Source organism: Rhinolophus sinicus, linkage group LG01, assembly GCF_036562045.2.
Source record: "Rhinolophus sinicus isolate RSC01 linkage group LG01, ASM3656204v1, whole genome shotgun sequence".
Lineage (NCBI taxonomy): Eukaryota > Metazoa > Chordata > Mammalia > Chiroptera > Rhinolophidae > Rhinolophus > Rhinolophus sinicus.
The window spans coordinates 108,628,845-108,644,123 of record NC_133751.1 but is presented as its reverse complement, the minus strand read 5'-3'; the positions used below and the strand labels follow the sequence as shown (position 1 = coordinate 108,644,123).

General features: G+C 52.0%; 1 protein-coding gene across 14 annotated transcripts in view; it reads right to left on the bottom strand.

The window, feature by feature from the left end:
• IQSEC1 (IQ motif and Sec7 domain ArfGEF 1) overlaps positions 1 to 15,279 on the bottom strand; it is a 489,184-nt gene that overhangs the window by 125,719 nt on the left and 348,186 nt on the right. The window contains exon 1 of one of the 14 annotated variants that reach the window (XM_074334182.1): positions 4,957 to 5,479. The exons of the other annotated variants lie outside the window; for them this stretch is intronic. Coding sequence (XP_074190283.1) covers positions 4,957 to 5,024 — 68 coding nt within the window. The 5' untranslated portion in view covers positions 5,025 to 5,479. Of the gene's footprint in view, positions 1 to 4,956; positions 5,480 to 15,279 lie in introns of those variants that run through there. 14 annotated transcript variants of the gene reach the window in all.

Below are 15,279 nucleotides of genomic sequence, written 5' to 3'. Positions count from 1 at the left end.
AGATGAGATTTCGTATTCTGCTCCCATAGCTTCTGGTCCTCAGAAACCACATGCTTTCCTTTACTGAAGGTGTTTGGTCCTGCTCATGCTGGTGCATCCCGTCCAGTATTTTTCATTCTCATCTTTGCTTCTGGAGGCATTTCCTCTGCTTCTCTCCCTTTGTCTTCAACAGAAGCTGCTGCTACTGAAAGAGCAAGAGCTGGAAGCATTTCTTTAGGCTGACTTGATCCAAGTTTGATGGCTACGGCTGGGGCTTTCTTTGTCCTCTGACTGTTCATGGCGAGTCCAAACTTGGAGGTCTTTGCAGGCCTTGTTGGGAGGTCTGCAGCGCCTTCTTCAGTGGATTGCTTCTCAGTGCTGAGACTGGAACTGTCCCCTCCATTACTGGAAGAAAGAGTCTTACTTTTCAGAGGTTTATCTGCTTCTTCTTCAGGTCCTCTGGCAGCTCCAACTCGCTGCGGCTTCTCCTCCCACCTTCCCATCCACCATTTTCCCGCCACGAGGGAGAGGCCTTTCTTGACCACCCCAGGTCACATGGCTCCTTCTGCTGCACTATCACCCCTCCTAGTTGTATCCTCTTGCCTCTAACCCCTGTTTCAAGACATCTTCATCTACTTGTTTTGTTTATTGCTTCTTTCCTGACTGAATGTCAGTTCTGTGAGGCCCAGGCTGTCCACCTGACTTATGGCTGTACCCCAGGGCCTAGCACAGGCCTGGCACACAGTAGGTGCTCAGCCTTTTCCACAGTCTACTGTGCTTGCTTGTGCCCTGCCGGACCTGAGCTCTCTGAGGACAGCACCTTACTCATCAATATCCCTGGAATGAAACTAGTAACACAAGGTACTCGGGCCCCAGGTGTGTTGTCCTGGAGGGGTGCTCCTCACAGTGGGTGTCAGCTGGTCAAGGTAGAATGTATACTGAGCAACTGGCATCGTGCCACACATACAGTAGGTCCTCAGCTCTGCACAGACTCCATGTGGGGGCGGGCAATGGAGCAGCATGCGGCAGGGAGGTGGGGGCAGGCAATGGAGCAGCATGCGGCAGGGAGGTGGGGGCAGGGGGCCGGCCTACAGGGTTGAGTGCTGCAAGTCCCATGGATGCAGGGTAGAGTGGCCACCAGAAGGACCCTGTGTACCTTGGGCAGTGCCCAGAACAAAGGGGCACAGCGTAAGCTCTGCTCTGCAGCATACTGGGCTCTGGGCCCTGCCCACAGAGGGACAGGGGACTGAAAACCCATCTTTGGCCTCAGGTAGTTCTGGCCACTGCAGGATAGGGGGGCAGATGGGTTGGGGGCCCAGAATGCAGGCCCCAGTGTGATTGTGTGGGGGAGGCATCATGGGGAGAGAGATGCCAGCTCCAAGTGGGAAAGAGTCTCCCTGCATCAGAGCTGCCCACACATGGCCCAGGCTAGGAGGCCGTGAGCTCCCTGTCCCAGGAGGTACATGCACTGGCCTCTTATTGAGGGGTGTCAGACGGCTAATTGTACTGGAAGCGACCGGGAAGATCCCCGAGCCTGGCTGCCAGCTGCTCCCCACTTCTCAGATGCACCACAGTGGAGACGGGCCGGGGGCAGGGTCTGCTCAGCTGAGGCCCTACCCTACCCTCAGTCAGGATCCTAGGTGGGCTGCCCCTTGCCACACGGCAGCTCAAATGCCCCACTGGCCCTTGAGGTACAAAAAGTGACCTTTTGTTCCCAAAATAAGGCCACATGCAAAAGCGATTTTCCTGCGTGATGCCAGAAGCTGAGACTTACTAGTACCACAGAGTAAGGCCTGTGACAGGCAAGCCTGGAGGTGTGTGCTTAGAGACAGAGCGTCAACACAGCACCCACCCCAACCCAGGCGGGCCAACAGGCATTGACTCATTTAATCTCAAAACAACCCTAAATGGCTTTAATGCAGTAGAAAGGGGTTGAGCCAAGTTTCACACTCAGGTGGGCTCGACTGCCAAGCCCACTTTCTCCCCACTTCATCCTTCTGCCTCCCCCAGTGCTGAGACGAAAAGGGAAGAAGGGGACAGGCATCAGTGGGTGCTCCCTGGGTGCTGAGCCAACAGAACCCCTGTAGAACCTCCCCAAGAACCCTGCCCACATAGCACTGCTCTCGTTTTACAGGAGGAAACAGGCCCAGAGAAGTTTAGCAACTTGCTGGCCACTGTACATCTCACAACCTACGATTCCAGCCATGGGACCTGGTATGCCCAGCTCCTAAGTTCTGTCAGGAGATGGCCCAGAGCCAGAGGATCCCCTCTCAGGGACCTCAGGCCAAAGTCCCTGAGACCGGCCTCAACTTCTCAGTTGCAGCCACTGAACCCCTGGGCAGAAGGCCAGGGCAGGCCATGGCAGCCTGATCCCCACACACACACCTCTCACTTTTCCAGATGTGAACAGACTGGGCCAGGGGAGACAGGCTCATGTGGAGCGGAATCTGAAGACGCAAGTGGAAAACTATGCGCTGTCCGATTACACCCTCCAATTTGTCCCTGCGGCTGCCGCCAGCCTGCCTCAGGCCGCAGACCTGCTGACTCAGGTCTCCCCTGGCAGCTGAGGGGGATAGGATCCTGGCAACACTAGCTTGGTCTGTCTGTTTGACTCAGGGAGTGGCCTTGGCCCCGCTTGGGGCCCCCAACCAAATGGGGGCTGGAGAGTAGAACACGTCTCCCGCTGCCCCCAAAGCCCATCCTCAGCTAACCTTGGAGGTGGCCTGTACTTATGGGTGCTAAGTGGGGGTTTGGGGCAAACCCAGTGCCAATTATGGTCCCCACGCCCACCCCGACTGAGGAGGAGGCAGCCACCCCACCAGTGCTCACAGCAGTCCAGCGGTGCAGGCCTGCCCATCACCGCTGTTTGGCTAGCAGTGGCCACAAATGCTGCGCGAGCACTGACCACGAGCCACGAAAGGCTCTACCCACAGTTTTGTCCAGGAAACAGGCATGGAGAGGCCAGTGTGGGGGCTGTGCCACCCTCATCAGAGGGGTAAGCCCCTGGCAGAGCACAGTGGGGCCTCCCAGGGCCTGCATCCTATAAACACCCCCTGAGGTTTCCAGCACACCAGTCCCCAGAAACCGTAAGAAAGAATGAGACACAGGAAAATCCAGGGCTGTTAGAGGGAGAGACACATGGGCCACTCGCCGGCCTGTCCTGGCCTCCAAAGATGTCTATGCCAGGGTCTAAGGAGGGACAAGTGGCTGTTGACTCTATCACCACAGCCAGCCGGCGTCCCCATCCAAGCGAAGCCCTCAGCGTTCACTGTCTGCCCTGCTCCCCCAAAGCCTGCCCAGGCCTGAGGTCAGTCCCTATAATGCCTCCTGTCCATTCATCCAGGCAGAGGGCTAGGGTCCCAGACACTCTCACCCAGAAGCAGAGGCAACTGTGGCCAGTGAAACAGTGGCTTTGAATTCTAGTGAGAGCAAGCCATATGGCTGGATTTCTCCATTCCCTTTGGCTTCTGGGAAGCTCAGCAATTTTCCCTTCAACAGAGGCCCACAGGCTGCTGCACAAAACTATTCTGTCCTGTCCCTGCCCGCACCCAGGTCATCACGTCTATTCTAAATTGTGGTTTTCCTGGTCCTGATGTTTCATTATTTAATTTATATAGGTGTTTCCTATAAACTGTCACAAATATTTTGGGAAACAGGGAAGAGAGGGCGGAAGGAAGGAAAGAACAAAAGAAGGCAGACAACCTTATATAGTTTTTATAGCAGGTAATGAAGAAAAAAGGAGAATCTTCTAATCCTTTACCCTTTGTAAAACTTTTAAGTACAAAACCCTTTAAGTAAAAAATATGCCATTAGGTGTATCCAGATAGATGTCTTCCAAATAGGCAGCTACCGTGTTTCCCTGAAAATAAGACCTAGCTGGACCATCAGCTCTAATGCATCTTTTGGAGCAAAAATTAATATAAGACCCAGTCTTATTTTACTATAATATAAGATTGGGTCTAATATAAAATAATATAATGTAATACCGGGTCTTATTTTTGGGGAAACAGGGTAGCTGCCTAAGCCCCTCCCAGGTATAGACCATGCCCCACCCCACACTCCTTGACAGAAGAGAAGACTGAGGCCCCAGCCTTACCCGCGATCACACAGGATCTGGCCTCCTGCTGCCTGATCTGAGTCCTTTCAGCACCGGGACAATCTGGGGCACACCTCAGGGTGGGTGTCCTTTTCCCAAGGGGTAAGGAGCTCTGCTCCACTCTCCAAGTGCACAGGGGCCCATCTAGTCACATCTCTCCATCTGTCCGACGTAGGGGAAGTATACTAACAACAGCAGCATTAATCATAGCTAACGCTCACCCAACCCTTGAGATGTGGCAGACCCTGTTCTTTGTGTATTACATCATTTAATCCTCATTAATCCTATAAAGATCTGCAGGTGGGAAACTGGCCCGAGAGGTAAGCCACCTCGCACTGCTGATAATGCCACAGCCAGTTTTAAACTTGAGCAGCCAGGTGCCTGAGTCTGGGCTGAACTCAAACTCTCGAATGCCGTTGATGGCCACATGAAACAGTTGTACACTGTGCTCTGAAGGAACAAGCGGGGGGCCCTTGCATTCATGGGTAACAGCTCAGAGAAGGCGGGACACAGGGCCAAAGTCACACAGCTGTGCCCAGTGTCTGTGTGTTATGTAACGAAGGCCAGTTCCCACGCACATGAGGGAGTTTGCCAACCACACTGTCCTTGCCCCAGGCAACCTCCACTGGGCACTCCGGGTCCCAGCCAATTGCCCGCACACTTTCTGACCAGCCTTCCATTCTCCTCCCTCCCTCCTTCAACTCTGAGTTTTTCCGAAGAAGTCCTGGCCTGGCCTTCCTTGCCCTCCATCCCTGCTACCCCCAGGCTAGGTCTGCCTTGGACCTCCCAGAGCCCATTCAAACTGGCCAGCCTGGTGCACAACCACCCCACTCCCCGGGCGATGGCCAAGCAGCGGCATCCACACACGCGTCCCCTGGTACCTGAGGGTCCTCACGGAGATGCAGTACTTCCACATAAGGCTCCACACGGCGCTGCCACCACCTTTCATGCCTGGCTAGGTGGGGGAGAGTCGTCAAGGGGCCCACCGTCACTGTCCTGCGAACCTGGTCCCCTCCCCACCGGGGGCTGTCTCTCTTCGCTGGCTGTCAGGTCACTTCCTTCTTCATGGTGGGAAGAAGAAAGAAAAGGCCCAAAGTCCAGGGGAGAGGGGGCGTTACTGGCTCCTACACGCCACCACAGGTCCCTGTCACCGGCCTTGCTGTCCCTGGGCCAGCTTGGAGGCACTGGCTCTGTTTGGCTGCTCCAGATCCTCCTGGCTGAGCAGCCCTTGCACATCAGACCCTATGGCTTCTGCACAACCTTGTGCCTGCTTCTAGCCAGGAGATAGCTGTGGCTGGGGGCCAGGGCAGCCGTGAGTCACCAGGGGCGGGACAAGCGAGGGGCGTCTGCCTTGAGGGAAAGCACACAGCTGGGCTGCCAGGAGCAGCCCAAGGGTTGGTCCTGTGTCCAGAGGCTGGCCTGGGAAGGGAGAGGCTGAGCCCGTGAGAGAGGTGGGCGGGGAGTCAAAGGCTGGCCCACAGCCTCCCCCATTTCCCCAGAGGCCTAAACCCAACACCCGCCTGCCTGCCCACAGCCCGGCCCACCTGAAGCATTGGCCAGCACAGAGAAAGGGGCTGTCCCCTGCTTGGCTCTTGGAGGAAGCTTGGGGTAGACAGAAAAGAAAATAAAGACGAAAGTAGGGCTGCTTCCTGGTAGAGTGGCCACCCACGAGGGTCTCCATCTAGTGAGAAAGATGACACTCCAGCTCTTCCAGGCTGCCCCCTGCTGTGTGAGGTGCTGGAGAAGGCTGACTCCTCTTTGACCTTAACCGCTGTCTCACCACCTCAGGCTCACATAGCCCAGGATTCCAGAACCAACTCATCTAGTTCTCCCAACAGCTTTATGAAGTGGATTGTCAGCCCATTTACATGTGAGGAAACTGAGGTACAGGTGGGGGAAAATCACAGGCCTAGGAAGTGGTAGGCCTGGGATTTGAAACATGGCAGCCTAGTGTGGCAAGTGCAAGCCAGCACCTCTGTGTAGAGATGGGGTAGGGGTGGGGTCTGTGCCTGAGTTGGGTCTGGGTGTTTCCTGATTGGGGCCCAGGTGGAGCCCCCACCCTCACCCCCCACCAGCTGCTCCCAGGCCCAGCCCAAGGCAGGCAGCTGGGGCTTTCCAGGCAGGGCCCCCAGGGACAGTGACTCACTGCTCAAGGTCAGTGCTCACAGAACCCACTTCTCCCCACCCACAGCCCCCGGAAGTCCCCCAGAGGGCAGGTGGGCCACGACCCTGGCACCCTGCAGGGCCCCAGGCATCAGGGACAGCTGTCAATGCCATCATGTCCCCAGTTCACCCATGAGGAAATCAAGACTTAGAAAAGGGCATCGCCGGCCCACAGAAGGTCTGAGTCGGCATCTCCAGGCCAAAGTTTTGTCTGGACCCAGGCCCCCTGCCTTGGCACATAAAACATGGGAGTTCCATTTCAGATTCCAGCCCGATTTCTACAGCAAGGAACAGCAGCTGCGCACACATCTACCCCCCAAGCTGGGAAAGAACTTTTAATCTGAAAGCAAGATGGGTTTCTGCAAAGGCTGTGGCCTCCCTGGGGGTCTTAGCAATCCAAATTCTCTCTCCTCACCATCAAAAGCCACCACAGTAGGTCCCTATCTACCACAAGCACTCCTCTATAGCACCCTGGGGAAGTGGCTGCTCAGCCTCAGCTTGAACACCTCCAGTTATGGGAAGCTCACTACCTACCCTGGTTGCCCATTCCATCATGGGTCTCCACTGAACTAAGGAAACTCTTCCTTGGATAGAGCCTCACTGCCACTTTTCACATTGGCCTCACTTCCTTGTGCACAGAATAAGACCTTCATTCAATAGTTTATCTGGTCTGTCACTCACTAGCAATTTTCCCAGCATCTCTCGGGGATGGAGGCAGCCTCTGTTTACACATCTGTACCTACTCACTCCTATATTCACCATCCATCCACCCATCCACTTCTCCAACCAACCATCCACGGACTTACTCATCCATTCACAAATACATACACCCCTCTCTCAGTCCCTCTCTCTCTCCCTCCCAATCATCCATTTATCCCCTCATCAAACTTTCCATTCATCTATCCACTGGTCCATCCATCTCTGCACTCACTGCCCTCTGACTGGGCTGGGCTGGCCGCTGCCCTGGGCTGGCCGCTGTCCACACAGGGTCAAGAGCTCTAACAGGTGGTTGCAGCAATTTCTTTCTCTGTCTGAGGCATCTTCTTGAAGGTGCCTTTCCCTGCCCGCCCTTTGTCTCTCACCTGGTCTCCCAGGTTTCCTCACATCCCTGGCAAATTTGAGGCTTCTCTACCCCAAGCCCTCCTGATGCCCACTAGGCTCTGATTTCCCATGTCTCCTGGGCCCTACAGCCCCAGGTTCTGGGGCAGAAGCCCTAGGCTGGGGCTCAGAGCCCCAAAGACACTCAACACCCAACTGGGAGGAGTATTTGTCACGTGCACCTTCCATGCCTGCTGTGTGTCAAACTCCAGTCATGGCTGGCACCAAATGGTACCAAATGGCACCAAATGTGGCCTGGAGGTGATCTCAGAGACAGGTGTCATTTTCAGGACTAGAGACCCAAGATGCTTGTGGAGACCTCTTCAATGTCCTTCTCCTGGAAGATACCTCTTTTACCAAAACCTCCGTAGGACCTAGGACCTCACCTTGTTCTTACTCTTGGCTGTGTCCACCTGTGTCCATCTCCTTTCTAATTGCATCACACTGGGGCTTCCTTCCCTCCCACTTTACAGATGGGAGGACCTAGGACCTCACCTTGTTCTTACTCTTGGCTGTGTCCACCTGTGTCCATCTCCTTTCTAATTGCATCACACTGGGGCTTCCTTCCCTCCCACTTTACAGATGGGAGGACTAAGGCACTTCTCAGAAAGCTGCTTTCTTGGTTTGGGTAGGTGGGGGGAGAGGCGGGGGGACTGTTTGAGGGGTTAGGAAAGCCTTGGGGATGAATCTGATGGCACAAAAGGAGCTCAATGGGCCTGTCCAGCAGAGGCCAAGCAACGAGCCGCCTCTCGCGCTTTCATTCACAGAGTGGCCTGAAGATCTGCTTGTAGAAGGCACTGTAACCCCCATACAGCCATCACTCTTCGCCCAGCCTCAGACCTGAGCAGCACATGCCACCCCCTCCGACTCACCCTGCACTGGCCCAGGGCGCCAATGGCAGTAGAGGTTGTCACACAGGAGAATGCTGGGTGGGGGCTGCCGGGGAGTGTGCTTGGGCTACCCCCTCAGCTCTCATCATGTCCTCTCTCAGCCTCTCAACAGCTCTGAGGGCTATGCCATTATCCCCATTTTCTGGTTAAGGAGACTGAGGCTCCCAGTGCCCTCAGGTCTCCTGAGTGTCAACTGTCACACTCCATCTGTCCTCACCACTGACAGTGGCTTGTCCCGGAGAACGGGACAGACGCCTACTCATCTCTGACTCCCCTGTCCTCACGAGTCTCACCTATCTGATCCCTGCCCTCCTGGCTGCAGTGAGGAATAAGTGGCACAGGCCGGCAGAACGGTGTAACCATGGGTGCGAGATCTGACCTCTCAGTATCACCTTCTGTAGGACACCAGGTACTAACATCAGTTGTCATTCCCAAAGCCCCTGGCATTGCCAGGCATGTTAGGTACTCAGGGACGGGCTGTAGCCCTCCTTCTGGTGGGCCACAGGGCCAGCCTCAGAAGCTCCATCTTCCCCTGCAAGCTCTCCCAAGCCTCACCCCCGCCCCTGCATGCAGCCAGCAATGCATACAACTTTTAGTAAGCTTGATGCCATGACCCAATCTACCCTTCAAGCTGCCTCACATCTAGAAAGCCAATTATTCATTCGTTTGCTTGCTAGTTCATCCATTCAACGTACATGGACTGCTTTACTCTGCGCCAAGTATCACTTGAGGACTTTGTGAGGAAGGAGCTAGAGCCTAGGAAGAACATTCTGATGGAAGGAACAACCAGCACCAAGTAAGCAAATCAGTAAAATGACTTCCAGCTGTGATCTGTGCCATGAAGTAGACAAATAAAGCAGAAGAGTTTTCTGGTGACCAGCTTCCCCTGGCTCCCTCCTTTCCTGCCTCACACCGCTCCATTCCCTAGCCGGAGCGGTAGCCATTTCCCACCCTGGATGTGCATTACCCATGTCTGCGTCCCTCACTGGCATTGCTCTGAGCGCCCGTGGACGGTGGGGGAGAGTTTCCATGCAGCTTTGGTCTCGGTGCACACAGTAACTGTAGGCAGTGGCAGTCCTTCTTATCTCCCTTTTTGGCAAATTAACACACTGAGGCCCAGATGCCTTGCCCAGGATGATCTCTAAACCCAGCTCTGACTCCGAAGCCAGAGCTCTTTCTCCTGCGTCAGGCTGAGCTCGAAATGAATCACCATCATATATATTTGCAGACTCCAGTGGAGCCCAGAGCAGGGCCAGGGACAACACGTCAACCAAGTTGGCTGAACATCAAAACCCTTAACCTTCCTGCTTCTAAACGAGCATTTGTCTTGTGAGGAGGGGGTGCCGGGATGCCCCTGTTTTCCAGATGGGAAAACGGAGGCCCATGGCTGAGAGCAGTGGGTCATATGGGCCCACTGGTGAGCTCCTAGCCTTCTGGTGGCTGGCCTTCCTAGGTTCTCCCATCTTGTCTCAGGCCACTGGGAAGCTCGGGGGCATGCAGGGCTGGCCACTGACTCAGGCTGGGGGTCTGGGAAGCCCATCTTGGGGGAGTACAAGAGCCATTGGCCACGTAGAGCCTCACTTTGCTCACTGTGCAGAGAAGGTAGAAGCAAGGACCAGGGCGGTTGATGCTCGCTCAGCCTCAGGTGGTAGGCCCAGAGGTGAGGGCAAGTGACTGGATTCCAGAAACATTCTCAAAGCAGAGCTGGTAGAGGTGCTGATTGATAAGGTGAGAAGGGCAGAGTAAAAGAGAAGTAGAAGATGGTGCCTGGGTTTCTGGCCTGAGCAACTGGGAGAGTGGAGGTCCCATCGATGGTGATGGGACAGCTACTGGGAGGCAGGTATGGGGGTGATCAGGTGGGGCAGAGTGGTAGGGACGACATCTGGTCCAAAGGGACAATCGTTGCTCTATAGGAATGTGGTCTCCGGTTTTTCAGAAGCCAGAAACCCAGATTTTTGCATAAAAGATCTTGATTTTAGATGTTTGCAATAAATTCAAATTTAAAATGTCATATGAGCTAATCCTATGCCGGCCAAATAAAGCACATTTGTGGCTGTCTGGCCCATAGGCCAGCTCTCATGCTCTGTTCCTTCTCACCCTGTAAGATTCATGGAACTGCCACTTTCTCCAGGAAGCTGCCTGTGATTGGTCCAGCTCGAGAGACACATGTGGCTACACACAGCCACCATAGGGCTGAAAAAACCAGGCTGGGAGTCATTTGAGAGTGGATATGGGGTTTACTCATCAATTTCTCATGCCCCCAGCAAATGATTTGATCCAGAGGAGGAGTTAAAAAATGAATTTCTGATGAGTGGACGATCAAGTCTCTCATTTGATCCCTTTGCCTTTCCTTTTGCAAGTTAGGAAACTGAGGCCCAGAGAAGGGACTTGACCAGCCCAGGGTGTGAAATGGGGTCAGGGCCTGCTCACTGTTCAACCTCTGTTTGCCCCCGAGACTGGATGGGCAGGAAGTATGAAGACAATTGCACTGTCTTATCAAGTTTTGCCACAGGAGGGAAAAGCAGGATCCTCGGCAGCTCCTTAGTGTCTGGGGGAGACTGTTCCAGAGATGTCTCTCCAGGAACCTGCTATGGTGGTCGCCAACTGGGGTCAGGGTAGAGCCAGACCCCAAGACTGGACACCCTGCAAGTGGCCTGGCTGTGGAATGGATGGAACCCCAGAGGACAGGGTCTGACATCAGCTATCAGTCAAAATGACACTTCCCTTTTGGCCCTGGGAAGGTCAGACAGTATCAGGGACCTTTAGGGATTGGGCCCAGATATGCCACATAGGGAAATCAGACAGTGGAAGCAATGGAGGTCCCCACCCAACTCCCCCAATGCTGGAGATGGAGAAACGGTGTCTCAGAAGTGTGAAGTGACTTATCTAAGGTCACATATCCCGAGAGCAGCAGATCTGGGCACAGGGGTTCCGACTCTACGACCTTTACCTTTCTATGATGCTGAGCTTCAGACCATGGGGTCTTTATGACAAGCCACTGCTCACACTCCCGCCCCTCATCCACAAAGCAGGGAGAGAAATGGAGCCTGCCTCCAGGGGGCTTTGTGCAGAACAGACACTGGAGAGCTGATACTGTGTGAAGCCACGTGGAGGATTAGGAAAATAAAGCACTGCTCTTCTTAGCCTCCAGTTTCTGAATTGTTCTGGGTGTGGCAATCTTTAAAACTTCCAGGGAGAGACATTTCACTGTCATCCAATAGTAATAACTCCTAATGGTTATTGAGTGCTCACTACAGCCAAGGCCTACTGGGGATTACCTCCCTCCTTAGGCCCATCCTATCAGGTAGGTACTATTATTATCTCATCTGTAGAGTGAAAAACACACTCTAAACAGGATTTACAAACATGCCCAGGGCTATACAAATAGGAAATGGTAGAGCTACAATATGAACCCAAGCAATTCTGCTCCAAAGCACATACTGTAACCACTATGCAACACAACTGTCCTACTCTGGCATGGAAGTCCTTCTCAGTGTCTAACCTAAATTCCTTTTGATGCAAGCTGTGCCCATTCTCTAGCTCCTTCTTATGCAAAGGAGAACATCTATTTCATTTGACCCCTGTCCTGTGCTGAAAGACCTAAATTCTTTGGACCCTGGCTCTTAGCTCCCTGAGCCCCAGCATACAGGTCGAGTTACCCCAAACAGGAACCCTCCCCTTGGGTGTGTTGTGTGTGTGTGTGTTGTGTGTGCAAAGAGGATTGGTAAGGATGCCCCACCCTGGGCCAGGACCTCAGCTTCTTACTCGCCTTTCTGCTTCCTTCCTTTTGCAGTAGCTGCTTCAGGGTTTTTTCCCCCAATCCCCAGGGAAGGACTGCCCAGGTCTGTCTCCTGCCTAGCTTTCTCCATGCATAGACAGTTCCAAATTCATCCTCACCCCACCTTTCTGCTACAGACTCTCTCTGTGGACATTCTAATATTTAATTTAATACTATTGAATATTTTCTATTAAAATCACTTGGCTTAAAAAATTGGACCCAAGCTTCCTGATCTAAATCCCAATAGGACTACGGGAGACAGAGGAACAGGTTAAACGACACCACTGGGGGAGGGGAGCAGCCAAAGACTGAATGTGGGACACGCTAACGGCAAATGGCCCCATTTTCTCCAACAAGTAAACTGCAAGGACGAAGAAGTAAGGAGCACTTCTGTATAAAAGGAAACTTAAGAGGCTCATGCACTATGTGGCTCTCATTGGGATCCTGGTTTGAACAAATCGACTGTGAAAAGACATTTGTGGAGACCATATGGGAAAGCTGAATATGCAAAATACTGTGGAGTAGGTGGAGAAAAGATGAAACTCCCCAGGTGAAGTACCCACCTCTGGTGCCGGTGTGGCATTCATGGTGGGACCCTAAGAAGCCATTCTCTCAGCTTCCAACTGTTTCAAATTTACAATAAAAAGTGAAAAGAAAAAAAAAAAAACAATGGGCAAAATACCAAATTAACTGGATTTCACCCCTGAATACAGTTGTTTTAAAAGGAAACTTTATATCACTCTCCCAAATGGAAAACTAGTATCACTTGCTGTAAGTAGAAGGTTACCATGAAAACAAGACAATGTTATTCAATTTCAGGCAGATACTGTTTCCTGCCAAAGGTGCTGGGCTTCAAATCTGCCCTGCCCTGTTTCAAAGAAGCTCTGGGACAGAAGTGAACTTCCTCTCATCATGGGCCCACCTGCGTGGGAACAGCGTACAGGTAAAGTTCACGAAACACATGTTCTCACTTTCTGCTTTTCCTCTGTCAGGGAGGGAGCAGTGATAAGCTTGGGGGCAGATCCACCCGGCTGGTAGATCCTGCAGCAACTGGGGGCTTTCAGCACCACATGCTCCAAAAGCTTTAGAGCTGGGATACGAAGGAAGAACCTGAGGCCCCGAGTGGGACAGGCACTGCCCAAAGTCACATGGCAAGTCTGGGGGTGGGGAAACTAGGAAGCACAGACTCCAGGTTTTCTGACCATCAAAACTTTCTCATTTACAGATATTTATTGAGCATCCACTGTGTGCCAGGCGTGGGGGGATGGGAGGGCAGGGGTGAACAGACAAAGTCCTCTGGAGCCAGCATTAGGAAGCTGGGGATGGAGGAGACAAACGCTAAGCAAACGAATGGGATAATTTTGGTGTTGGCGAGTGTGATAAAGAAAACAAAACTCGGATACATGAAAAAAAACAACTAGGGAAATGGGGTGTTATGCTAGACAAGGTGATCAGGGGGACCTCTCTGAGGAAGTGACATTTGAGCTTAGACCTGAAGGACTGAGAAGAGGCAGAGAGGCGATATGGGGGTGGAGGGCTCCAGGAGATGTGAGAGCCTGAGCACATGCAACCAGCCCTCAGCAATTCCTGACTCTTTTTTCTAAACTTAGTATCTTTAAATAATTTCAGACTTACAGAAAAGTTACAAGAAGAAGGCAAAGAATTCTTATAGCCTTCACCCAGATCCCCCCACGTTAACAATGCACCACATTTGCTTTATCATTCTCTCTCTCCACACACACACAGACTTTTTAAAAAAATTGTTTGAAAGTTGCCCACCTCAAGCCCCTCCTACTTCAGATGATCTTCCCTAAAAACAAGGACATTCTCTGCCATAATCACAGCACAATTTTCAAAGTCCATATGTTAACATTGATTCACTACTACTGTCTTATTCAGAGTTACCAACTCACCTAATGATGTCCTCTGTGGAGAAACAATCCCTGGTTTACAAACATGCAGAGGCACAAATGTGTTCTCAGGATGGCCTCTGAGGAGAACAGCTAGCCTGACCCTTTGGAAGTGGCCAATGCAGCATGTGGATGCTCAGGCCAGCACCAGCCCCATGCAAACCTATACTGGAGACTGATGCAAAGGGAAAAAACATGCACCCTACATACAACTGCCAAAGTAGTCTCCTATATTTCGAACCAAGTGAAGAGAGTTAATAAAGCTTTAAAATAATCTTTAAAAGATTATAGGAACAGCCCTACATTGCCCAATCTGTTTGTACATTATTGTCAACCCTCGTAAACCCAACCCGAGGCACATAGGGTTGCAGGGCCAGGAAACTGCAGCCTCTTTGGAAATGTTCCCCTTGCACAATAACGCAGGGTTGTAAATAAAAAACAGCCTGTCTTTATGAGCAATTTTGACATTTTGTTGACTTGATCACTGAGCTTTTTGGTGCCCACTTAAAGTCGGCACTTTACAAAGGTGTATGCCTCACTCACCTCCCCCTAACCCGAGTCCTGGCCACCACACCACACACAGGCTATGCTGAGTGCACACAGCATGTGCACGTCCTTTGTGATCAACAGTGTCATGAGGAGCCTGAGAATGGGTCCTTGGACCACTTCACAGATGAAAGAAACAAGTTTTTTCACAGTTCTGGAGGCTGGAAGGCTAACATCAAGGTGTCTGCAGGGCTGGCTTCTTCTTCTTGGCATGTACACAGCCGTCTTCTCACTGTGTCCTCACATATATACAGTAGTACCTCAGTTTGCGAACATCTCCGTTGACAAACACTTCGGTTCTGAACGCCGTAAATTTTATGGATCTATGGTATCACTAGACAGTAAAATTCATGCTAAATTTGCAGTTTTAGAGGTTGATTTTAAAGGTCTGGAACAGATTAATCCACTTTGCATTACTTTCTATGGGGAAACCACGCCTTGGTTTTTGAACATTTCAGAACTCAAATGGTTTTCCAGAACAGATTATATCTGAAAACCGAGGTACCGCTGTATATTAATCAGGGTTCTCAAGAGAAAAAGATGTGTGCACACGTGTGTGCATGTAAGCACACACACAATAATTAAGTTTGTGAACTCGCCCTAGAAAAAGTGCTGCATACCTCATTGCTGACTATTACTACGGTCACCTTCAAAGTTCTCCCCTTGGGAAGCTATGCACCAATGCCAGCACCTAGTCCACGCTTCAAGCAATTTTGGAACTCTTTTTCTGGAATGGCCATCAAAGCTGTCATCATATTACCTTTGATGTCCTGAATGTCATCAAAATGTCTTCTTTTCAATATTTCTTTTATCTTCAGG